The 24,633-nt window shown below is 45.3% G+C and overlaps 2 protein-coding genes across 2 annotated transcripts; one reads left to right on the forward strand and one right to left on the reverse strand.

Annotated features, from left to right (window-relative positions):
- Positions 1–3,480: 3,480 nt before the first annotated feature.
- LOC308300788 (gap junction gamma-1 protein-like) lies at positions 3,481–11,780 on the forward strand (the record flags this gene model as incomplete). The annotated part of the gene is made up of 2 exons (XM_080744688.1): positions 3,481–4,092; positions 11,529–11,780. 2 exons carry the CDS (start codon positions 3,481–3,483, stop codon positions 11,778–11,780), a joined length of 864 nt encoding a protein of 287 aa, XP_080600814.1.
- An 8,953-nt stretch (positions 11,781–20,733) lies between these two features.
- Positions 20,734–24,153, reverse strand: LOC308300729 (elongation factor-like GTPase 1; the record flags this gene model as incomplete). Its single annotated transcript, XM_080744622.1, has 1 exon — positions 20,734–24,153. The coding sequence occupies one exon, from the start codon at positions 24,151–24,153 to the stop codon at positions 20,734–20,736; it is 3,420 nt and encodes a 1,139-aa protein (XP_080600748.1).
- Positions 24,154–24,633: the final 480 nt, after the last annotated feature.

Below are 24,633 nucleotides of genomic sequence, written 5' to 3' on the forward strand. Positions count from 1 at the left end.
AGTTGGAGCAGGAAATGTCTTTTAGTTCAAAATCACACCTAAAGCAGTGTTTCTCAATCTTTTTTGGTTTGAGTAGCCTACCCCCTTTCACTGATTTCTGAATCCAAGTCCCTTTACCGGACCACAAAATTTTTGTCACAAAACTGCAATTAAAACCATTAATAGTGGAAGGCCTGTGCTATAATATAACCCCCATTTCAATAATATGCAAGCACAAATAAGAAATGGAGTGAAAGAGTTTAAAATGGTGCCAACTTTCAAGCACATCCCAGTTGCCTGGTACCATGTAATTTGGGTTAGCAATGTTCTTTCTTTCTCCCTCCTACTTATATTTTTCTTTTTTGGGGGCATTTTCTTGCGTACCCCCTGAAGTACCTCTGCGTACCCCTAGGGGTACACATACCCCCATTTGAGAAACAATGTTTTAATGTATAATCCAGTGGTTCATAAATTGTGGGTTGGGACCCCTAATAGTTCACCCCCAAAATGACTTTATTTCTAATGATTACTCACTCTCACACCATGGAGACGTGGGTTCAATAATATTGTTTTGCATTTGTCGCATTCCTAAGAAAATAATTTGATTACAATATGTACTCCCATTGATTCCGTAGGGGGACCCAACGGAATCCCCATCCGGAGGGGTACATTTACAATAATATATATTTTTTGTCTTAGGAATGTGACAAATACAAAATATATTATTGAACTCCAGTCTCCATGGTGTGAGTAATCAATAGAAATAAAGTCATTTTGGGGGTGCGCAACATTGTTTTCTCACTCAACAGTAAACAAACCAACAAGTATTTCTAAAGTGACAATTTGAGGAGTTTTAAGACTTTGTTTTAATACCGCTAAAATGAAGAAAGAAATCACAGCTAGTGTGAAGCAAGTGTTACTATTTATCCGTCTTACCATTTATAGGCCTATTATATATTGTGATATTGTGATGTCAAGTGACCAGTCCTGTCTGATTGGACGTTATATTGTCCAAGATATCAAGCCTTACAACACGGATAACTTCAGTCAAAAGTTACAAAACGCAGGCTCACTTTGCTGGTACACAGATTCCTAGACCTGGAACAATAGTGTGTTTCCTATAGAAACCGCACTAATTAAACCATAAAACCTTCAATCTCGGGCCTGTATTGGCAATATATAATATGCATGTGTTAGAATAGTTTCAGCTGTGACACCTTAGAAATGGTGAGGCAGTAGCCACGGGAAAATACCTCATATGTCCCTTCCTTTCATAGGTCAATTTGAGACAAAAATGAGACAAATGTGTTCTCTGTAAGAATTCATTAAAGTTTGTAAGGGTTCAGTAAAACTGTTATCTCTTTCTCACGAAAGAAGACAAGCGCCTCCTTAATACCTTGCCAGCGCCAGCCTGCTGCCTCATCTCCTTCTCTGTCTCAAGGTCTTTTCTGGTGATAGTGCCTGGCACTGCTGGTAACCTTTGTTGACCCCACATACATATCTGTCATCTATGCCCCAGAATCCCTTCCGCCAGGGGCGTCAATTGGGTATGGCAGGGGTATGCAGCTGCCATACCCTGGGTCCAGGGGGGAGAATAAAAGTTACTTTTAAATATAAATCCATGAATGTCTCTGTGTCTATCTGTGCTGGTTATGTTGTTAAATTACATTAAAATAACTACAAATGCAAAATGTAACAAAACGGTCACTATAACAAGGTATTATAATTATATTCTCCACACTTGTATTCTCCCCATCTTGACAAAATGGTATATTCCCAGGTTCTGCAGGTCAGCTGCACAGGTTTTCTGTTTGTTAATTGTGGCACATTTACTATTTCATGCCAAGTTTAGCTGCATTTGAACAAACCGTAGAAACAGGGGAAAAATAGAATGTACTTCTTAAAATAAATGTATCATGCCTGTTGCTAAGGTATGTCAACATGACTGGTGTCTTGCACACGTGCAAAGTTTGCCATACCTTAGCTTTTTCTGAACTGACGCCACTGCCTTCCGCACCCAGAATGTTCCATACTAAGAGAATCGTATATTAGGACTGCTCATTCTGCATTGACTGTCTTTGACATTTTATGCTCTGACCCTGCCATGCATGGACAGACGTAATTAAACCTTTTTCTGTTTGACACTTAACTTGTTTTGAGTTGTCTACTTCTTGATACAAGGTGTATAACCAGTCCTGTGTGAATTTCCACCACAGGCCCACCTCACCGCTTATCACTTTCTAAGCACGGGGTGGCTCACGGTAGCTGACAGAGTACAGCATCTTGCAATGGGCCTGGTGTACAAGATACACTACACCACTAAGATAGCCATGTACCTGACAAACTACTTCCTAAACGTCAATGATGTCCAAGATTGCAACACCACAGATCACGTTCAACCCAGATTTGACTTGAATTTGTCCTCCAGCCTTAAAGGAGTGCAAATCCCTAACCTCCTTCAAAATCGGTCTGTTTCAAATGTCTTCTTTTTTCATTCTTCTTTATGACCGGTTACTTCCCCCTTTTGTTACTGATGATATCCTATGCAAAGTACTGTGTTCTATCCGTCTGTCGTTCAATGTTAAATGAGATACACAAAGGGTTCCAGTGTAAATAAGACGAAAAGCTTACTAGGATCTCCTTTTAGTTGACCTTGTACCAGTTTGTACTGTCATGAAACTGTACTTTTTCCTATGCAACCTTCTAATAAATTCTTCAATCAATCAATCAAACCATTGCTGTGTCAAAAGTAATCAACAAACTCCTATATTAAAATTGTCATTGGAGTTCACTATGCAGCTATGCCCAAATATGGAATAGGTTGTCTAAACTCTCACAAATGAGTCAGCTCCATACATGGGCACAAAAGCGAGCATGCCCATATATGGGCATATACTGATGACATCAGGATCTCCATTTATGGACATACAAATGACAAGGGCTGTGCTGCATGCCCAAATATGGAGATCTCTGTATCTGTCAGTACTTGTCCCTTTTCTGCACATAATGGAGATTCCTCGCATCCACCATATATATATATATATATATATATATAGAGAGAGAGAGAGAGAGAGAGAGAGAGAGAGAGAGAGAGAGAGAGAGAGAGACTTGAGAGTGTAGAAATGGAACCAAATGTACCTTTCCTCACCCTCCATAATTTAGGACCCCCTGGAACTAAAATATGTAGTTGTAAAAGGCACCTTGACAAGCAGCTTTATCAGGTTGCTATGGTTACCTGATATTTCTGGAGTACTCTGCGGGGAGTCTGACATAATAGATCTCCATATTTGGGCAAGATTGTCATGGAACTCCATATCTGGGCATGACCGACATCACATTGATGGTGAGGCCTGTCTGACGTAATAGACCTCCATATTTGGGCATGAATGACATCACACTGATGTCAGTGTGATGTCATGTGCTCTCTGCTTAAAAGCGGGTAACACTCTTCACTTATCCAAACACGCCTGAGGTCTCCTCCCGTGAACCACCGCAGCTAACATGAGCTGGCACTTCTTGACGAGTTTCCTGGACGCGGTCAACAACCATGCCACCTTCATCGGCAAGGTCTGGCTCTACGTCCTCACTGTGTTCCGCATCGTGCTGACGGTAGTCGGCGGCGAGTCCACCTTCTATGACGACCAGAGTAAATTTGAATGCATGTCGAACGAAGTTGGCTGTGATCTACAGTGCTTTGACGAGATCATACACGTCTCGCCCATCCGCTTCTGGGCATGGCAGGTGCTCGCGATCACCACGCCCACCATCCTCTACCTGCTCTTCGCCATGCATAAGACCGCCCACGCGGAGAAGGACGAGGGCCAGCCGCGGAGCAGGCAGAGACCGTTCACAGCGAGACGCGGCCCCGTAATGAGACGCGGCCCCAACCGCTCCTACGAGGAGGCAGAAGACAATGGCGAGGAGGACCCTATGACCATGGAAGAGATCCTGCCCCAGAAGGAGGCCCCGGAGAAGCCGCAGAGCGAGAAGCACGACGGGCGGCGGCGCATGAAACGAGACGGCCTAATGGCGGCGTACGCGGCCCAGCTGCTGGTTCGAGCCGCCTTGGAGGCCGCCTTCCTGTACTTCCAGTACATTCTGTACGGGCTGGAGGTGAAATCAAAGTACCCATGCTCAGCCCCAGCTTGCGAGGGAGCGACGTTCTGCTTTCTGCCGCGTGCCGGAGAGAAAACCGACTTGCTTTACATCATGTACGCTGTCAGTGGCCTGGGTTTTCTCATAACCGTCCTCGATATCCTCTACCTGTTCTTTGCCCGGCTCCACGACTGCTGCCGCACATCGACCCCGCGTCCAGTGGCCCCAGGCAGCCAGAGGCTGGTGGTCCGGGCGTCCGTCCGACCCTGTTATCACATCGTAGTGGACATTGACATGTGGGGAACCTGTCAAACTCGTACCACGGTACGAGAGGCTGACCCTGAATCCAGTCTGAGGGCTACACAGTCCTCAGACCTATGATGCACCGTAGATCAGACTGATTTGCCCATTTATGGAGATCTTTGACCGTCTTTGTCCCTTTATGTCCATTTATGGAGATCTCTGTATCTGTCAGTCTTATTAAGTGTGTCTGCCATGCAATGGCAAAACACTTATTGTAATCCGCCATACTTAATTAATCACTTCACAAAATCAGCTATATGCATTGATTTAAACATTAATTTGTGTGACATTATGTATAGCTTTATATAGTGTATTCTTTCTACATTAATGTATGATTCTGGTAGGGGACAAAGGAGCTAAATGTGCATCTATATACAGTATACAGTACAGTATGCAATATTATGAACCCGAGTATGCCAATATGAGCTTAAATGATGCATAAATGTCATATTTATCTATATGCACATACTGTATATGGACCTGAATGTGGCATGCCAATATAAGAGCTTTATATGTTGCATATATGTTTTACCTATCTTATCTATATGCACATACAGTATATGAACCTGATTATAGGTTCATATCCGTTCTTTCCGTGTTTGCATGTCCCCTACTACGTACATCTATTTCTGTTTCTATATGTGCCAATACTGGAAAATGTAAAAACATTATTCTATGGGTATTATGCTTGAAGTACCAAATGCTATATTTATCCTGAATCCATGCATGTCTCATAGTATGTTCAGATCGGATAATCTTATAACAGTTAACCTATTTTGATATAGGGTTTACTTTTCGGGCAAGTGGGCATGACGTTTGGACAAGTAGAACATGACCTGTACTTGCCTGACGGGCAAGTGCCACTGAGACCTTAGTGTCAACCCCTGCTGGGCCATTTGCGCGGGCCATTTGCAGGCCCACGGGGGGCTACTGTCTGGCCCCCACCAACCCCAGTAATAATGGTGGTATAAGAGCAGCAACAACACTAGTATATCGTTGTTGTCAGGTGGAAACCTTGTATCTCCAAATTTGTATGTTCTTTCGCAAAGTAAAGCCCTGCTTCATCATTCAAGGCCGTCGCAGAAAAGTAGTGAAAACAGCAGTTCTACAACCACACAACTGTGGTTGTAGCTCGGCTGTTTTCACTAGTTTAAATCATTTTTAAAATGATAAATGCAAAACAAACGGTTTTGGACATACAAGATTTTCACCCGACAATGACGATATCTGAACTGTCGCTGGAGTAGTGGGAACTACTGTGTGTGTGTGTGTGTGTGTGTGTGTGTGTGTGTGTGTGCGCGTGCATGCGTGCGTGTGCATCTCTCCCTCTTCCTCTACTCCCTCCTTCTCTCTCTCCCTCCCTCTCTCTCCCTCCCTCCCTCCCTCTCTCTCTCTCTCCCTCTCTCCCTCCCTCCCCCCCCCCTCTCTCTCTCTCTCTCTCTATCTCCCCCTCCCTCTCTCCCTAACCCTCTCTCTCTCCCTCACTCTCTCTCTGTCCCTCTCTCCCTCCCTCTCTCCCTCCCTCCCTCTCTCTCTCCCATATTTATCTATATGAACATACTGTATATGGACCTGATATATATAAGAGCTTTATATGTTGCATATATGTTTTACCTATCTTATCTATATGCACATACAGTATATGAACCTGATTATAGGTTCATATACGTTCTTTCCGTGTTTGCATGTCCCCTACTACGTACATCTATTTTTGTCTCAATATTTGTGCCAATACTGGAAAATGTAAAAACATTATTCTATGGGTATTATGCTTGAAGTACCAAATGCTATATTGATCCTGAATCCATGCATGTCTCATAGTATGTTCAGATCGGATAATCTTATAACAGTTAACCTATTTTGCTGTAGGGTTTACTTTTCGGGCAAGTGGGCATGACCTTTGGACAAGTAGAACATAATCTGTACTTGCCTGACGGGCAAGTGCCACTGAGACCTTAGTGTCAACCCCTGCTGGAAAATGTAAAAAGTACATTATTCTATGGGTATTATGCTTGAAGTACCATATGATAACAGTTAACATATTTTGCTAGGGCAGGGGGTTGGCAACTGCCGACGACCCTTATAGTCCAATGTTTAATCTGGGTGCTTCTCTACAGACCCTTACCTTCAAATCAGCAGTGAAAACAACACTTCAACATGAATTTGAAATGGAAATTAAAAAATGACATTGGCACAGAACACCACCCACTATGTAGCTCAAGTAATGTACTTGAGTAAAATGTATTTGTACTTAACTTGAGTATTTCAAAGTATCAATACTTTGACTTCTACTCCTCTACATCTCAGAGGCAAATATTGTACTTTTACTCCATTACAATTATTTGAAACTAGTTTCTATTTACTTGGTGCATTTTGATTATTACTACAAAACATAAGTTAAAGGTAGGGTACGTGATTTCCTTTCATTCAAATAATAACAAAATGTGTCTATGTTCTGATAGTACTACGTGCAGTTACTATGGAGTGTTTGGTCCATATAAGGACTTCCGCCCTATGTCCTGTGAGGAGTAAAAATCATTTTCAGGTGACAGCCTGACACAGTGAGGACGTGCGGCGGGTGGCCCCCACCTACAGGGAAAACTGAAACTGTTTTTTTCTCCTCACCGGGGATAGGGTGGAAGTCCTTATATGGACCAAACACTAACTAGTACCTGTACCAGTATCAGAACATAGACCCACTTACCCTACCTTAAACCACGTTAGCCCTTCGTCCATTGGAACATTGCCCATCTATAAGCTCACAATGTGTCGCGATGGGACGCAGTGTTAGCTTATTCATTTGAAATGGGACATTCTGTATAGTCAGGTTTCTTGTTTACAAACATTGAGACTAAATGCACAGGTGACTGTATCATGTAATCAGTCCGTCCAATCCCCAAACCTGTTGTTTTGGGGAGCGCTGGTTAAGCCTGGTTTCATTGTCTAATTTTGGTGCCGAATCAAACGTGATGTGGACCAGAAACCCGTCTATAAGGAGTACTTATTTTTGGTATAATTTGATGCCAATACTTTTGTACTTTTACTCAAGTGCATGTTGAATTCTGGACTTTTACTTGTAACAGAGTATTTAGAAATTGCAGTGTTGATACTTTTAGTAAGTGAATACTTTTTCCACCATCGTGCCCTATGTCATGACGACAATGCAACCACACTTTGCAATTTCCCAGAATTATTTTTGTATGTTTTCTTGTGATGTGACTCAACTGAAACTGCAACACTTTTTAGAAGACAGCGTTGTTTTGTGGGTGATGACTAAATCTTGCTGCCTGTCCCTGTCTTAATCACTGCATTGCAAGAGTTTATTGCTATTTTGTATTTATTCCTAATCTATTATTTGGCCCAGCAAGAGGAACTTCATCTCCATTCAGACCTTGTCTGACCCGGGGATCATGGTGTATCTTTTACAAAATAGCCCTTTATCCAGAGTGCTTTCCGGTGCATGTGACATTCTCCCATTCACACATACTTTCACAACGTCAGAGGAAACCATGCACAAATCGATACCAGCCTCCCTCAACAGGTGCAGTCTGGGGTTCTTTGTCTTGCCCAAGGACACTTTGTCTCGTGGTAGGATCTGGGGATGGTGCCATAAACCAAACCCTAACCTTTACCCTAACCTCAGTAACCCTAACTAAATTCGGACTAATGAGATGTAGGACTAATGAACCTTCGGACTTATGGGCAGTCCCCCTGGGGGTTGAACCAGCGCCTTTTTGGTTTCAAGACAGACACTCCATACTGTACCCCCCGCCTTTACATTGGACATGTGGTCAGGCTCTGAGATAAATGACTTTGGGGGGCAAAATTAAACATCTCTGATTTTAACAGCATAATAATCACCAGTAAGACTCCCTAATCTGGAGATAAGCGACCGCCAGGTTGCATACACAAACTTTAGAAGGCAATGGTAGGCAATCAGGAGGGAATATGGGGAATTGGACATGACTTTAGAGATACTGTGTACCTTATATTTAGCCATTCAGGGCTAGCTCTTTGTGTTTCTGGCAAATAAGGTCAAATCTTTTATTTTGACAAAAGCGGAGGTGTCAGGTGTCCTGACTACAAATGCCCGATGGCCCCAGATTAACATGGTTAGACGTGGGGACTTCTAGGAGATCCTTACTGAGGATCTAAGGCCCAGGTTCATAGGTTGGCAGCAAGGCTTTGATGTGGCTGCATGGGGGCCATTTCCCTAGCCTGGCTTAGCCAGACTATATACTAATGCAGTATCCCCTCCTTGTTTTAACTCGGGTGGATTGTCTAGCTGAGCTAGGCTACCATGTCCCTGTCTGCCTTTAAAAGTTATCACTTAACATTGTAATCTATTCTGAATCTAACAGGTAACCAGTGAAGTGACCTTAATGCAGCTAAAAAGGTAATGATCATGTTTCCTAGTGTTGGTTAGTTAGTTAGTTAGTTAGTAACAAATGTTCAAATGTTCAAATGTGATGAAATAAAAGCGTGAATGACCTTTTCAAGCGGTCTAAAAATGATTTAATTCTGGTTATGTTCTGTAGCTGAAAATAACACATCTGCATGACTGGTGTGAGACTTGATGACTTCTTAAAGGCCCAATCAGACCTTTGACCTACAGCATGGTTCCCCAATAAGCGGCCCGCGGGCCATTTGCGGCCCACGGGGGGCTACTGTCTGGCCCCCACCAACCCCAGTAATAATGGTGGTATAAGAGCAGCAACAACACTAATATATTGTTGTCGGGTGGAAACCTTGTATCTCCAAATTTGTAGTAAAGCCCTGCTTCATCATTCAAGGCCGTCGCACAAAAGTAGTGAAAACAGCAGATCTACAAGCACACAACGCCTCGCGATGCGAGGCGTTGTGTGCTTGTAGATCGGCTGTTTTCACTAGTTTAAATCATTTTTAAAATGATAAATGCAAAACAAACGGTTTTGGACATACAAGATTTTCACCCGACAATGGAACTGTCGCTGGAGTAGTGGGAACTACTGTGTGTGTGTGTGTGTGTGTGTGTGTGTGTGTGTGTGTGTGTGTGTGTGTGTGTGTGTGTGTGCGCGTGTGCGTGTGCATCTCTCCCTCTTCCTCTACCCCCTCCTTCTCTCTCTCTCTCTCCCTCCCTCTCTCTCTCTCTCTCCCCCTCCCTCACTCTCTCTCTCCCTCTCTCTCTCCCTCCCTCTCTCTCTCTCCCTCTCTCCCTTCCTCTCTCCCTAACCCTCTCGCTCTCTCCCTCTCTCTCTCCCTTTCTCTCTCCCTCACTCTCTCTGTCCCTCTCCCTCCCTCTCTCTCTCCCTCTCTCCCTCCCTCTCTCTCCCTCTCTCCCTCTCTCTCTCCCTCACTCTCTCTCTCTCACTGTCACTCCCCCTCTCTTCTCTCTCTCCCTCGCTCTCTCTCCCTCTCTCCGTAACCTTGTATCTCTCCCTCCCTCCCTCTCTCTCTCCCTCTCAGGTGGTGTGTGGTCATCCCATTCAACAGCCCTTTTTTGGACTTGTAGGAAGTGACGGTGCCCCCCCTCTCTCTCTAACTCTTCCCACTTGTTGCCTTTAAATAGCCTCACGTCTCAAAGGTACACAGCATATTCTACTAACGACTCGACAATCGACTATCAGAGGAGAAGACTTATCTGAGGAGAAGACTTCTTTCAAAAGACGGGCAACATTTAAAGTAAGTTTTTGTTATTTCATCGTTGAAATGTAAATTTGTCTCCATCTTGTGGATATAAGTTGTAACTAAAAAGTCAACGAGGTCTCCCAGTTTCTTTCTAGTTTTCTTAACGTTTTTGTCTATTTTTTTCTTCTTTATTCCAAACAGATCTGAGAGTCCAGTGAAGCCACCGCCACAATGAGCTGGTCTTATCTCGCCAACCTGCTGAAGGAGTTTGTCAGACGCTCCACCGCCATCGGCACATTATGGGTCACTCTGGTCACCCTGCTGCGTATTGTTATCACTGAGCACAGCATCAGTGCAGTCTACGGCGACGAGCAGAGTGCATTTACCTGCAACACGGTGAAGTCTGGCTGCGTGACGCTGTGCTACTCTGCCTTCGCACCCATCTCAAACCTCCGCTTCTGGCAGGCCCAGATCTACGGCGTCATCGTGCCAATCGCCCTCTACCTGGTCTATGCCATGTACAAGACCGTCCGAAAGCAGCTCAAGGTACGCATGATGAGTAGTTCCTAATGTTTGAATGAATGGACCATTGTTTGTTCTTTGAGTTCTGTCACCCTAACCCTGTAACAGGAGCTAGAGTCAACTTTTTCATTGTAGGGCCGACACTTTGTTTACATCCTAGTCTATAGACTAGAATGTAAACAAAGTGTTGATTTGACAATGGCCAAAATGAATATTTTATCATTATTTGACACTTTTTGTGGTCATTTTTTAATAGAAACACATATCGATGGCCAAAACGCAAAACCTCCTATCTGCAGATTTCATGAATTTTGGATTTCACTTGAAATGAGGACAACAGGCTATGCTGGTCAGTCTGTCTGCAAGATCCTTCTGCCCCTCATTTTGCCAAAAATGTCATGTGACTAGAACATGACATTTGATAGGTTTGCAAAAGTGTCAAAATGATGAAGCTCAAAACCTCCTCTCTGCATTGCCTTGTTGATTGCTAATGTCAGGTGGTGAAACCTTGTAACAGACCTGTAGAATGTCTTGATCTCAATTAAGTGCTGTAAAAAGTGTCATTTAACAAAGAAATAGCCTAACTATTTCTGCATGTTGTTGACTGCAGATAGGTTTTTACCTAGAAATAGTAGAAATAGTAGATAGGAGGTTTTGGTGTTGAACACACATTTTCTTTTTAATTTTCCCAACAAAGTGAATTTTTCAGATAGGAGGTTTTGCGTTTTGGCCATCGATATGAAGCTTATTTTTATTTTAGCATCCGTTTTTCAAGAAAAAGTTGACTATAGCTCCTTTAACTGCTGGGTGACTAAATTTCCCCCTTGGGATACTAAATCTATCCATCTATGATCCTGCCACAGGTGGAGGAGCGGGAGGAGGAGGCCCTGCTGACGCCCAGCAGCGGACGACGCCGCATCATGCTCGACGGCCTGATGACGGCCTACACCGTGCAGCTGCTGGCCCGGGCTGCCATGGATGCCATGTTCCTGTTTGCCCAGTACAAGATGTTCGGAGTGGTGGTCCCACCCATCTACGAGTGCACGGTCCCACGATGCAAGGTCACCGTGGACTGCTTCGTGTCCCGCCCCACTGAGAAGACCATCTTCTTGATCTTCATGTACGCCGTCTCCGCGTTTTCCCTCTTCCTCTCCATAGTGGAAATCTGCTACGTGGTTATCGGCTGCGTTCGCGACTCCCGGAAGGGAACCTCCGGGAACGGCCAGCCCGACAGAGCCCCCCGCGACATCGAAGAGGGAAATGGGGTGCTTTAAGTAGACTATGAGAAAGGTAGACCCAAGTCTATCCACAAGTTTCCTGCAGAGCCTCCTTGCAGAGCCCTTGCGTGAAAGGTGGGCATCACCTCCTGTTCCTCTATCCTGTTTAATTCTGATTGGCTATTTTCAAAAATGTTATACCAAAAATGTTATACCATTCTGCAAAATGCATAACAAACTTGGACATTTTGATACCAATTTATACATTTGTAGGCCTACTTTTGCTAAAGTAAATTTTGAATTCTGTACTTATACTTACATGACAGAGTAGGCTATTTCTACATTGCCATATTGATACATTTTCTTAATAAAACATATACTTTTGCCACCACTGTTAGTTTGTGATATTAAAATACTGACAATTTGGCCAATTAAAGCTTGCCCAGTTTGTTGATTACTTTGAGGCAGTAATTGTCTTTTTTATTTGTATTCCTTTTTTTCTTTGAGGCATTAAAAAGGTCTTTAAATCTTTAAATGGGTCCACTGATTTTAAAGCTCACTAGTAAACATTCTTTTTTAGATTTTTTGCTAGCCTATATAAGGGTGAAAAGGTAGATATAATTGGTTAATTGCTTAATTCCTTAATTATATTGTATTGTTAATTCAATGTTGGTATTTCTTTACGTTTGTCTCCCTGAGAGAGACTAAATGATTGTGTTCCTCCAACTGAAAATATTTGGGAATCCCTGATAGCATCATCATAATCTGTATATATGTAGTCTACCAAGACAAGAAAAATGCATTTTGTATCTTCTTTCTTTAGACTGACTTATGCTTTTAAATAAAGCACTTTACTGACAGCTGTCATTCTCCATTTGTCTTCATAATGTAATGTGTCATCATGCAATACTCATGTCAGTATATAGCCTATACAGATATACAAAAGGTTCTGAAAAGTGTGTTGGGTAGATTATGTCTTTAGGCCTATTATTTCTCCATTTTAACAATTACTATACCTGTGGCAATAACTTGTACAATGTTGGGAAAACCTGTTTAGGCTATTTCTGAGAAATAAGCCGAGTCCAGTGCTCTTAAAAGTGCTCAAATTGTCACAAAATGCCTGTTTCATGAAGTCCATTCTGCATAATAGGCAAAGTACTAAACGATGCTTTAGGCTAGAACATTTTGAAGGCAACCAGCAGATGGCAGCAGAGCTGCAAGAATCTTCGAGAATCCAAAATAGGTTATCATACCAATACCAGTCTACTGTCAGCGTTTCGTTTGATTGATTGAACTTGATGATTGAACACTTTAATAGAAGTGTGCATAGGAAAAGGTACAGTTTCATGACGTTACAGTTCACTGGTACGAGGTCAACTATTAAAACTGAGATCCTAGTAAGCTTTTCGGCTTATTTACACAGGCTCTGGGAAGTCCGCTATGGACCAGACCAATGTAGGAAGATATGCTATCTCAATTGAAGCCACCGGAGTCACTCTAGTGGTACACAAATCCTACAAACGGTCTCCCAAAACTAAAGTGGGCGCAGGTGTTGTGACATAATAAATCTCGCGCACATGATGTCTCATCCCATGTTTACTTATAGGTCCCGCGAGAGTGTGTTGCTGGGACAGAGTAGGGTCGAGTAGATTTTCTCCTTATGAGAGTGTCTCTGAAAAAAGAAATACCTTTTTAGGGTGAACATTGTGGGAATATTGTGTGGCTTTGTGACAACAGCCGGTCCAATATTTAGTGACCGTGGGCGTGGGTGGGGGCGTGGGGCTGGTGCTGTGTTCACGTTCACTCTGCCATTGGTAATGAATAGAGTTCAGACTACTTCCTGTCTCCAAAAAAGGTGTCCGCCTACTGTAATAGAGAAGTAAACAGACAACAGGAGAGAGGATATCTTCCTATTTCCGTCTTGGACCAGCCTGCAGTTCCCTGTGCAGTCGAAGCCAGGTGGACACTGGACAATAGGGATGTGAATCTCGACCACTGACGCGATACGATACGCACCTCGATACACTGCCAGCGATACGATATAATTGCGATACATTAAAATCCTGCCGATACGATACATCACGATTTACCCCTGTTCCCGACACGATGCGATACGATTCACGATTCACCACGATTCAAGCCCAAATCCCAAAATGTACAAAACATAGCGACTAAAAATGTATGAAATTTAAATTCAAGGCAATTTATTGTTTCACTGTAGTACTAACAACCCAACATATAGTATTCTGGGAGAACACAAAGCTGCTGGCTATTGTAGAATTGTTTGATAACTAATCATATAGAAGGCCTATGTCATTATTAGTATATGTCTTCAACTGGGGGTCAGGGACCCCAATCCAGGGTTATTACAGGGGGCCTGCCAAATATTTGTATGATACAGTAGGCTATAATGCCTAGCCTACAGCGAGGGTCCCTGCTTGATCTCTGTCTGAGCTAAGGGGTCCTTGACCTGAAAAACAATAAAGTCCCTCCCTGGTTTGTATTATTATATTATATAATTATATTATATAATATTATATAATATAATATATATTATATTATATTTTATCCAGGATTATGCATTTTTTATAGCCAAAATGTTTTAAAACAGACCTACAAGCTCACTGCGCGTCGCATCCACGACGCATTGTGAGCTTGAGGGTCTGCTATTTTAGGTGCGACACCCTTGTACTGCGATGTATAAATTAGGCTTCTTTCCCAGAGCAGAACTAGCAGCAGAGAAAGTGAGAGAGTTGCTTGTATCAAACAGGAAAGTTGCAGAACAGTGACAAATACTTTGTTAAACGCAAGCAGTAGTCCTACAACACCCAGCAACATTGTTGTTGTGTGTGTGTGCGTGCAGTTAATATCAATCAATTGTCCGTCGGAGATTCGCTAAGAAACGGCTGTTGATTACATATCACTCAGCCTGTGCCACTCTGTGACAACAATCAGCGCAGCGGACTTGGATGTTATAAAGCTAAGTAGGCTACTGTACTACTAATCTTGCATCTTTTTAACCCGTGGGGCTGCTAGTTCGTCTGTGTTGATTCACTCGCATTTCGCTGCACTGTCTGTCTCCCTGGTTGCCTGCATGCAGAGCGCAGATGTTGTCCAAGTCGCAGCTCGCGTTAAAGACTGGCTTTTGGGGAGGGGGCTGAACGCTGGGCTGATGATGGTGCATTCAAGGCGCCTCGGAAACACAGGATAGAATGAAATACTATATGGAAGAACCGATACAATCGCGGAATTTACCGATCCAGTCACTCACGGTACGATCCATCACGATTTCAGCCGTCTATTGTACCGGTACACACTGAATGAACCGATTCACTCGTATCGCGGACGTTTGTATCGCGATTACGATCCGTACCGGTATATCTTCGCATCCCTACTGGACAAGCTTATGAATAAACACTATAGGTCTATCCTATTTATTTGTAATGATTGCCACCTTCATTCATTAACACATAATCGGTTCAGACAGGGCAGGAAAGTAGGCTAATAGACATGTCACATTTCTTTCCTGATCTCTTGTATGAGGTATTGTGAGTGTGCACACACCTATGGCTATTCATTGAGGCATCTAAGACCAGTGTCAATAAACGTCCCCGGACTTCAAAACCAGTAGACAACAAAGGGGAATTGGTCAAATTAATACTTTGGTTAATTGGTCTGCCACTCTGCCTATAAACCAACAGGGTTTCAAAGTCTACTATCCTTTATTAGGCAACGTATTGTCCCATTGCAATGGTGAATGAACAGTCTCTTTTCTTAGCAGCCACTGTCTGTTTATTAGCATTTCTTCAGCAAAATAGAACACGTTTCAACTCTGGACACTGCAGTCTCATTCACCAAGACTGCGTGAAAGGGGACATCATGACATCATGACTCACCAACCAAGGAAGAGTGGGCACCTAGTGTTAAATTGGACATTTTCTTTCCCAAAATGTAAAAATAAATCAATACTTGGACAATGTATTTAAGCAAAGCAAAAGGCTACCTGATTTGAACATTCGACAATGAAAGTGGCAGTTCACCCGAGCCACTGATAACAGACTTAAGTATATTCCTGTTGTTTTCCCCCATCTTTTTAACTGACATTATTTCACAATACTGCGTCACAAGTTTGAATTGCACTGTATTTATTGTTTGTTGCAAATAATTATTTGTTTGATGATTGTTATTGGTTTAATTGTTTCATTGATAATAATGACTAATGGCCTGTTAAGCACACCTGGGCTCAATCAAAGCCATATGTGCTGAACCATTATCAACTGTTGGTTAATGTACATTTAGTTGTTTAACCAGTTTTTTGTAAGTAGCCTAGTAGGTCTATTTGAGTTGTGCTGTATTTATTGAACACCATTGGACTCTTGAGGTGAATAAATCACTTGGTTATTTTCTACAAAGGTCTCTGTCTTACTATTTTTTTAATATCTAGACATTTTGCTATTTTTGGCGTTTCAAATTAATTGCCTTTCGGCAAACATACCCTCACTCAAAGCCAGAGTGTGACAATTAATAGCCGATCTACAATTACTACGTAATTGTAGATAGGCTATTAATTGTAGATAGGCTATTAATCTACAGTGTAGAGGCCTATGCAGTCATTTGGGGCATAAACAAGAAGTTAAATGATAAAGTTAATTATTAATCATCAGGAACGGATCCCAGAGATCCAGCTGATGTCAAAGAACCATACATTCCATCTCAAATTCCTACTTGCCTCGGTGCCCAGGCCTACCAAAAGAGACACTTTTCTTCACCTGCAGACCCAGGAGTCACCACCAGGGGTCTTCCACCGTGGCTGATGTTGTCATTGTGATGGTCTTTAGCCATGTACATGCACTGTACAACATGTCAGGGATATTCAAAGTAGGCCTAGGATCCAAAAAGGGAAGACGACAAAAGCTTGACAAAGAAGACTTACTTCTCCCATGACTTATTTTCACACAAGCAGACTAGCAAACAAGCAACAGACTACAACCTAACATAACTACAAAAGATCATCCGTCCAACAAACTTTCAGGGAAAAATACTTCTATAAAATGCACTTGGAAATGTATTAATCGACTTATTGTTTTATGCCACACAAATAGCTATGCAGGTTCTGTAGCAATTGTAGAAATATTAGGCCTCAACTGTCGAGTAAATGTTCAAGCATGTTGAAATCGTGGACATTAGTAGCCTAGTTCCAGACCCTGAATCGCTAGCCACACCCCTTTAAATTGAAACGAAATGTCAATTCAGGCTGAGTGTCAGGCTAGGACAATAGCCCACTTAAGACCATTTTCCAAATCTGCACAATGGCTTAAGTCATTTTTGGAGGGAAATTATATTTTTGCTAGCTCCACTTGACAGTGTGATAGGGCATTAACGACAAAGTCGACAAGTCGACTTCATTACACAAGTCGACTCCCACCAGAGAAACTCAAAAGTCGAAGTTGAAAAAAAAAGTTATTTTGTGAAAATAGCAGATCTACCGCGAGGCGTTGTGAACATGTAGATCGGCTATTTTCACTATATTTTTTCTCTATATATTGGACAATTTGGACAATGTTTAATATGCCATTTTAAAGGTGTTAAAAAGTCCCTAAATTGGCACTTTAGAAATGTGAAGATACCATCTATTCACTTAAACTTTATGTTGGTTTGTTTACAGTTGAGTTAATCATCTGGGGACCCCCAAAATAATTGGGGGGTCGTGTGTGATGTGATGACGTCATCAAACGATAAAGTCGACTTCAACTCAACTTTTTACTGAGTCGAGTCTTGCACAAATCACAAGTCGTTAATGCCCTACACTGTCTGTGACCATGCACCTCTGGTAAAATTGCATAATAATATCTCCTAATTGAAAAGAATCATGCTTGGGGCACCTGCTGGCCTACTGGTCCAGGTGCATACCACATAGATGTCTGTCAGCATGTCGCCGGTTCGATTCCTGAATGATTCTGACTACGTTTGATGCATGTCACTCCCCATCTCTCTCCCCATTTCCTGTCAGTCTACTGTCCTATCAATAAAGACCTGTCTTTTCAGTATAATTGACTTAGACCAAAATAGGCTATTTTTTTCACATAGGCCAAATTATTTACTGATGTAGGCCAGACTGACTGTCTTATGATGATATTCTTTTCCATTGTACAGTGTTTTATTTGTCATTTAATGTTTTATGGATCGAGTATAAAGGGACCCCAATCTAAAAAATCACACCCGTGTGAAGTGGAGCTGTGTGTGTGTGTGTGTGTGTGTGTGTGTGTGTGTGTGTGTGTGTGTGTGTGTGTGTGTGTGTGTGTGTGTGGATCATGTGTACCGATTTTTGTGACATTTGAAGAAAATATGTAGGAAAAGGAGCAAAAAGTGTGTTTTGGAGAAAATTCAAGATGGCGGAAAATCTATCATGGCGCAAATGGGCGTGGCCTATATGGGGAGATGCGTCATGACCCAAGGAATCCAGGGAAAAAATATTTTTAATTTTCCGACCTACGGTTCAAGAGTTACAGGCCAAAACGTAAAGTGGGGTGTTATGGCGCCACCATGCGGCCAAATGACACAATTATTTTTTATTTAATCCTTGAAATCATTATGAACCTCCTCTCCAAGTCTTGAAACTCTAGCCCCTATGGTTTGCGAGAGACAAATAATTGAATGTGAGTTTTTGCGATTCCCATTATAAGTCAATGGGGAAAATTAATTCACTAATAAATTAATATCAATTAAACTATTGAACCTTTCTCTTAGCAAGTTACTAGCCCACGATTCCCGAGTAAGCCGGTCGATTTGACATATGGCGCGAGTGTGTGGTGGCAAAACTGTGGGACTAGTAGCGTGCCGAAGTTTAGGAAGTTCAGGCTACATACACACACACACACACACACACACAGACAGACCCACACAGCCACGTATAGGGAGCCTGTGTTTCACACAGCTCCAAAAAGCCCAAACGCTTTCTTGTGGTCTTTATCCTTTCAGTTGACCTTGTATCACTCAGTGAACTGTACTGTCCTGTACCTTCTTCTATAACTTCTAATAAAGTCAAACAATCAATCAAAGTAGTCCTTTTTTAGGCCAACAAACACCTAAATCAGGCTTAAAGGACAACTTTGTTTTGTTTTTTTACAACAAGGGTTCATATTTTAGATTGCAATTAGAGAAATGACAAAATTAGTGGTAAAATGTTTTCATTTAGGCTACTTATTTCTATCGTTTTATACATTTTAGGGAGTTTGTCACACCTAACCATGAAAGATTGCGGTGCATGTTGGGAATGAGCTTATTGTGTCTAAAAAGACATATTTAGCCAGTATGCATGCCCCCAACCACTGAAATCAGACTCGCTAAAATGGCTAAAATGATAGAAAGCAGTAAATGAAAACCTTTTAACACTCATCTTTTCTTTTCTCTGATTACAATCTAAAATATGAACCCTTGTTGTAAAAACACAAAGTTGTCCTTTATTTAAGGCCCTTTTCCCGCTGGTTCCAGATAAACAGATAAAAAATGTCTTTCTCCATTCAAGTGGATGGTGAGATACAGATAAAAAGTATCTGTCACAGATATTTTTTATCTGTATCTTACCATCCACCTGAATGGAGACATATGTTTTATCTGTTTATCTGGCCCAGTGGGAAAGGGCCTTCAATCATATTTAATTCTATGTAATCCACTTACCGGTATGTTACATAACTGACAGTGTTATTATTATATTAATAGTCATAAATATCTACGAACATTTTGGGTGAAATTGTTAAGAAATATCTGTTAGTTAGCCTAAACGTTGACGTTTTTTGTGGGAGCCCACTCTTCCAATTAGTTTTAAGGACCATGTGGATGGGACATTGTGCACTTCACGTATGTGCAGGCCAGGGGGGGTCATCGCCATGCTGGCTTGTGGTGGACATTTCAGTCAAAATGATCTTTTTGCCAGACCCAGGGGGTCGGCCTACAAAAGGCTTTGTCGGTCTGTCGGTCGGTCGGTCGGTCGGTCCCTCTTTTCCTCAGTGTGCCTGTGTTTGCCTCTGACTGCTCATCTGCCCCTCCCTTCCCTTGCTCGGCTGATTGCCTTGAGTGCCGTCACCTGTACAGGACCAGCTGAGTTGAGTTGGCTGACGAGCTGCTGACACTATAAATTCCTCAGCCCATCTACAAGCTCACAAACATTTCCAGCTGCTCAGCCTATACAATCCTGTGTGTTCATGTGTTAGTTCAGTGCCATACTAGTCAAAACAGCCGATCTACAAGTTTTCATTGCGGGTCTGGCAGAACCAGGTGACCTGGTCTAGTTGGGTTCTGGCCCTGTTACAGATGTCCAAAATCATGCAGATCGGTACACAGTATCTCTGTAGCCGTTAAATGGAACGGGTATTTCTTACATTGATGCTCCTACATATTAGCATGCAAGCACCAGTTAAAGTTACTTTCCATCCCTCATATACTGTGTGCACAGTGCACATCCCATAATCCACACACTGCACATCATTTCGGAGCTCATATCTTTGAACGGGTAAGGGCTAGTTGTACTTTACAAAACAAACCCCAAAATCAATCCTCCAGTTCTAGGCAACACAGAAGGGGGGGGGGACTTTTTTCTATTTCCACACAACTCATCTAAGTTGTATTAATGACATAGTTCAATATTGAGAATGGGTGGTCTTCCCCTTTAAGGACTTTCAAGACCGTTTTAATACCAAACTGGTCCAACTGTCAAATATTAAGTAAGCAAGAGGCAAACATTTTGAAAATAGCCGATCTACATGCTCACAACGCCTCGCAGTGTGAGGCGCTGTGAGCATGTAGTTCGGCTATTTTCACAATATTTATCTGTGGAGGGCACCGATTCACATATTGTAATACTTACAATTCCAATTGCTTGTCAGGGTGGGGGATTCCCAGTTCAATTATGTTTATTTTGGGGGTCACGGCCTATAAAGGTTTGAGAACCCTTGCCGGGTGTAGTGGATGTGAATACAGCCAGGAGGCTTTGTTAAGACCCGCGTCCCGGTCTCTATTTGTTCCTGCTCAGCGTCCTCTGTTTCTCCGCGCGCTCCACTATCTTGCCTTCCACGTAGAGGCCCTTGCGCCTGCGCACGGCGTTCACGTACCCGAGGGCCCGGTTGGCGGAGTCTGCCTTCTCCCCGAAGCGCCGGTACTCCTCCTCGGTGGTGGGGACCCAGTAGGGATCGCCGCCGACCACCTCCCAGTGGCTGAACGTCAGCTGCGGGCTGGCCAGCCCGCCGGTCCTCTTGCGGATCTCGTCGGCGAACCCAAAGCTCTCGGCCACGGGGAGCAGGGCCATGACGAGGAACATGTCGGTCCCTTCCTTCATCTCCTCGCGGTGGATGCGAGCCTCCCTCTTTGCCAGGACGCCGTACACGCGGCCCAGCGCCTCGGCGGCGGCCACGATCTCGCAGGAGTACATGGCAGCCATGAGTCTCTGGGGCCTGGCCTGGAAGGCCCGGTGACATGCCTCCTTCATAGCGGCAATCAGCTGGCCTGACATGGGCCCGAAGCAGTCCGCCGTCCCGGACTCCGTCCCGTGCTTAGCCCGATTCCCCACTGCCGTCGCCGTGCCCTCTTCTGCCCGGGGAGAAGACTCACCCGCTCCCCCTGCTTCTCCTTCGGCCTTCGGCTCGGCCTGGGCCTCACCGCCTGTGGAGGCCTCGTGGGACATGCTGTGGTCTTCCTCCGTTGAGCGCTGGTGCTGAGGGTGGCGTGAGAACCTCGTGTCCCACCTCTCCACCGAGAAGCAGACTCCCATGAGGGGCTCCTCACACATGGGGCCCGACCGGGTGGCCAGCTGGAAGCCGCTGACAATGCTGTTGTCAAAGTCTTTGAGCGAGGTGGCGAGATCCCCTGCTCTCTCTCCTCTGTCCAGACACTGCCAGACAGACGGCCTCTGGTAGCCCTCAACGCTGTTCAGCAGCACGTTAGGTCCGCAGCCGCGCGGTCCAAAGGCCCATATGTGCTCCACCGCATCCCTCCACTTCCATCCCCGCAACAGGCTCTGCAGCCGGGCTTTGAGCGTCGCGATGGCCTTGAGGGTCCTGGGGCTCACGTCCAGGGTCCTCCCCTCCCTAAGGGACAGATTAATGTGCTCCAGGCTCCGTAGCAATTCCGAACTGCCTTCCAACAGACGGGTCACCTCCTCGGGCAGGGGGGCGGCGCGGACCCCCACCGTGGCCAGTCTGTTGGGGGTAGTGAGGGTCACAAGACCACTGCGGTCCACATCGAGGGTGTCTAGCGAAGCCTCCGCTTTCGCCTGGTGAATCACGGCCACCTTCTGCTGTTTGCCCAGGTCCTCGTTGACCATGTCCACCTTCGGAGGACGCACCACTGTCTCCCTGAAGGGAACGATGGGTTCTGACGCGCTGATCTGAACCTTGGCGAACCTCTCCCTGAGGTCGTCCAGGCAGCGCTGCAGGTGGACCTCTCCGGCGGTGACCAGGATGTATTCCCCGGTCTCCTGGAGGAGAACCTCGGCACACGGGTCGGCCTGGTTCAGCAGACGCATCCCCCGCACCAGCTCGGGCATCTCACTCGGGTGCTTGGGTTCGAGGGCGACGCGTATGATGGGGCTGCCGAAGTTGAGCGGCGTGAAGGGCGGACAGGCGGGCGAGGTGGAGAGGGTGGCCGACTTCAGCACGCACCCCTCTAGGCCTCCGATGCCCAAGATGTTTCCCGCTGGCACCCCCTCTAGTTCCTCCAGCTCCCTGCCCATCAGCAGGTAGAGGCGGTCCAGGGTGCAGCAGGTGAGGTGAGGCACCGCGGGCAGAGCATCTGAAGCGTCGCAGCCCTTTGGCAGCATGTTCAGACCCTGGGCGGGATCATATTTGGGACCCAGGACAAACACTTTCTGTCCCCTCTTCACCACTCCGCTGTAGACTCTGGCGAAGGCCACAAACGTCTCCTTCCCCTCGTCCTCATCCCCTGGCTTTGGCTGCTCCCCTTCGACCGTCAGATTCTCCATCTGAGCTGAGACACTGGCTCTGCTTTCTGACTGGGCGTGTCCTCCTCCTTGACTATCTCTTTGCTGATTGGCCGTCATCCTGTGGACGTGCCTCTGTCTGGCCAGCTCCCCGCGCTGGGCGATCTCCTCCTGGGTGAGTGGCCTGTTTCTGTTCCGAGGCAAAGCCTGGGCGTCCACGGCAAACATCTTGGACACAAAGACGATCGCGGGCGAGCCGTCCTCGCTGGAGCACCGGAGGAAGGCCGCCTTGAGTCCCTGCGTCTGCTCGGGGAGCGAGTCGAACCGCCGCGCTCCGACGCTCATCAGCTTCTCCACCCTCCCCTCTGCCATGTCCAGAGCGCTGGGCAGCTTCTCGCAGACCATGGAGAGTACGGCCTGTGAGATGGGCAGCCACTGCCGGCAGATGGCGGCGAGGAGGACTTTGGGGTTGGAGTGTTGAGAGTCACGGACCTTCACCGTCACCCCTAGCGACGTCACGACCTTTGCCACCTTCTCCTTGTCTCTCCTGACGACAACGGCGTCGTATAAACTCCAGATGTTGTCCAGAACCAGCTGCACAAACAGCGGCGTCTTCCCCTTGGCCCGGGCTCCCTTCATGATCTTCTTGGCTTTAGCGTCGAGGTAGAAGTCTCCCCACAGGGTCTTGAGGAGAAGCTCCTCTTTGATGCCCATCCTCCGGCTGTAGATGCGGGCAAAGTGCTGCAAGCCGAATCCCCATCCGTCTGTGGCGCTGCAGAACACCACGTTGCCCTGGTCAGGAGAGAAGTAGAGGTGGGAGTCGTCTGCCTCCTCCAGCCCTGACGTGCTCCGGTCACACACCTGCCGCGCCGCTCCTGAAGGCTCCTCCTCCTCCGCCGCCGCTGGACCTCCTTCACTCTCCTCCCTCTCTGCTCGCTCCTCCACCACCTTGGATCTGAACAGCGACCCCGTCTCTGCGTTCACCGTTTCCAGAATCCTCCGCAGGTGTACGTAGGCCTCCTGGGAGGTGAGCTTCAGCTCCAGGATCAGCCTGTCGATCTTGTTGACGACCAGAACGGGCGTGATGTTCTCCAGCCAGGCCTGGCGCAGCACCGCCCGGGTCTGGGGACAGACGCCCTCGGCGGCGTCCACCACCACCACGGCTCCGTCACACAGCCGGACGGCGGCGGACACCTCGGAGGAGAAGTCGACGTGGCCCGGGGAGTCGATCAGATTCAACAGGTACTCCTCCTCTCCGAGAGCGTAGTGCAGAGAGATGGCGCTGGACTTCATGGTGATTCCACGGATCTCCTCGTCCTTCCTGCTGTCCAGATAGCGCAGCTGTCCAGCCAGGTGACTCGGTATGATGCCGTTGCTCGCCACCAGGCAGTCGGCCAGAGTGGTTTTGCCATGGTCGACGTGTGCCAGAATGCAGAGGTTCCGTATGTTGGCGGGGTGTTTCTGCAGTGCAATGATCTTGTCTAAGCTTGTGTGCCTCATATGCCAGTGAGGGGAGGGGCGAGGGGGGGAATAAATCGGGAGATCGTTTGTTGAGATTATCTTTACATACCAGTGTACAGCCTGCCCTAAACAAAAAGAAGAGATTATCTCTGAGACTACAGTGTCTTTCATTGGCTACAGTATTACTGTCTGTCATCCCGGTGATGTCACAATGTCAGTCAGGTCCATTGCTTATGTCGGTATCAGTAATGCCCAAATATGGAGTCCACAATGTCAGATTTAGATACGTCAGTTAGTTCCATATATGGAGTTCCAAGTGGTCAGTTGTACCCAAATAACAAACATTATCAGGCAAAAAGGCAAGTGGAGAAAAAATTGATAAAGAAAAGCGTTCAAATAATAGGCTACGCTAAAACGTGTTGACTCATCAGTCCACAGCCATTAATTCCCTCTGGAAGCCCAAAGCAGATTTTTGGCCAATTCATATTGGAGTCAAGTTGTTTGGATCACGTCTGAACA

This window comes from Nannobrachium achirus, assembly GCF_963921795.1.
Source record: "Nannobrachium achirus genome assembly, chromosome: 16".
Classification (NCBI taxonomy): domain Eukaryota; kingdom Metazoa; phylum Chordata; class Actinopteri; order Myctophiformes; family Myctophidae; genus Nannobrachium; species Nannobrachium achirus.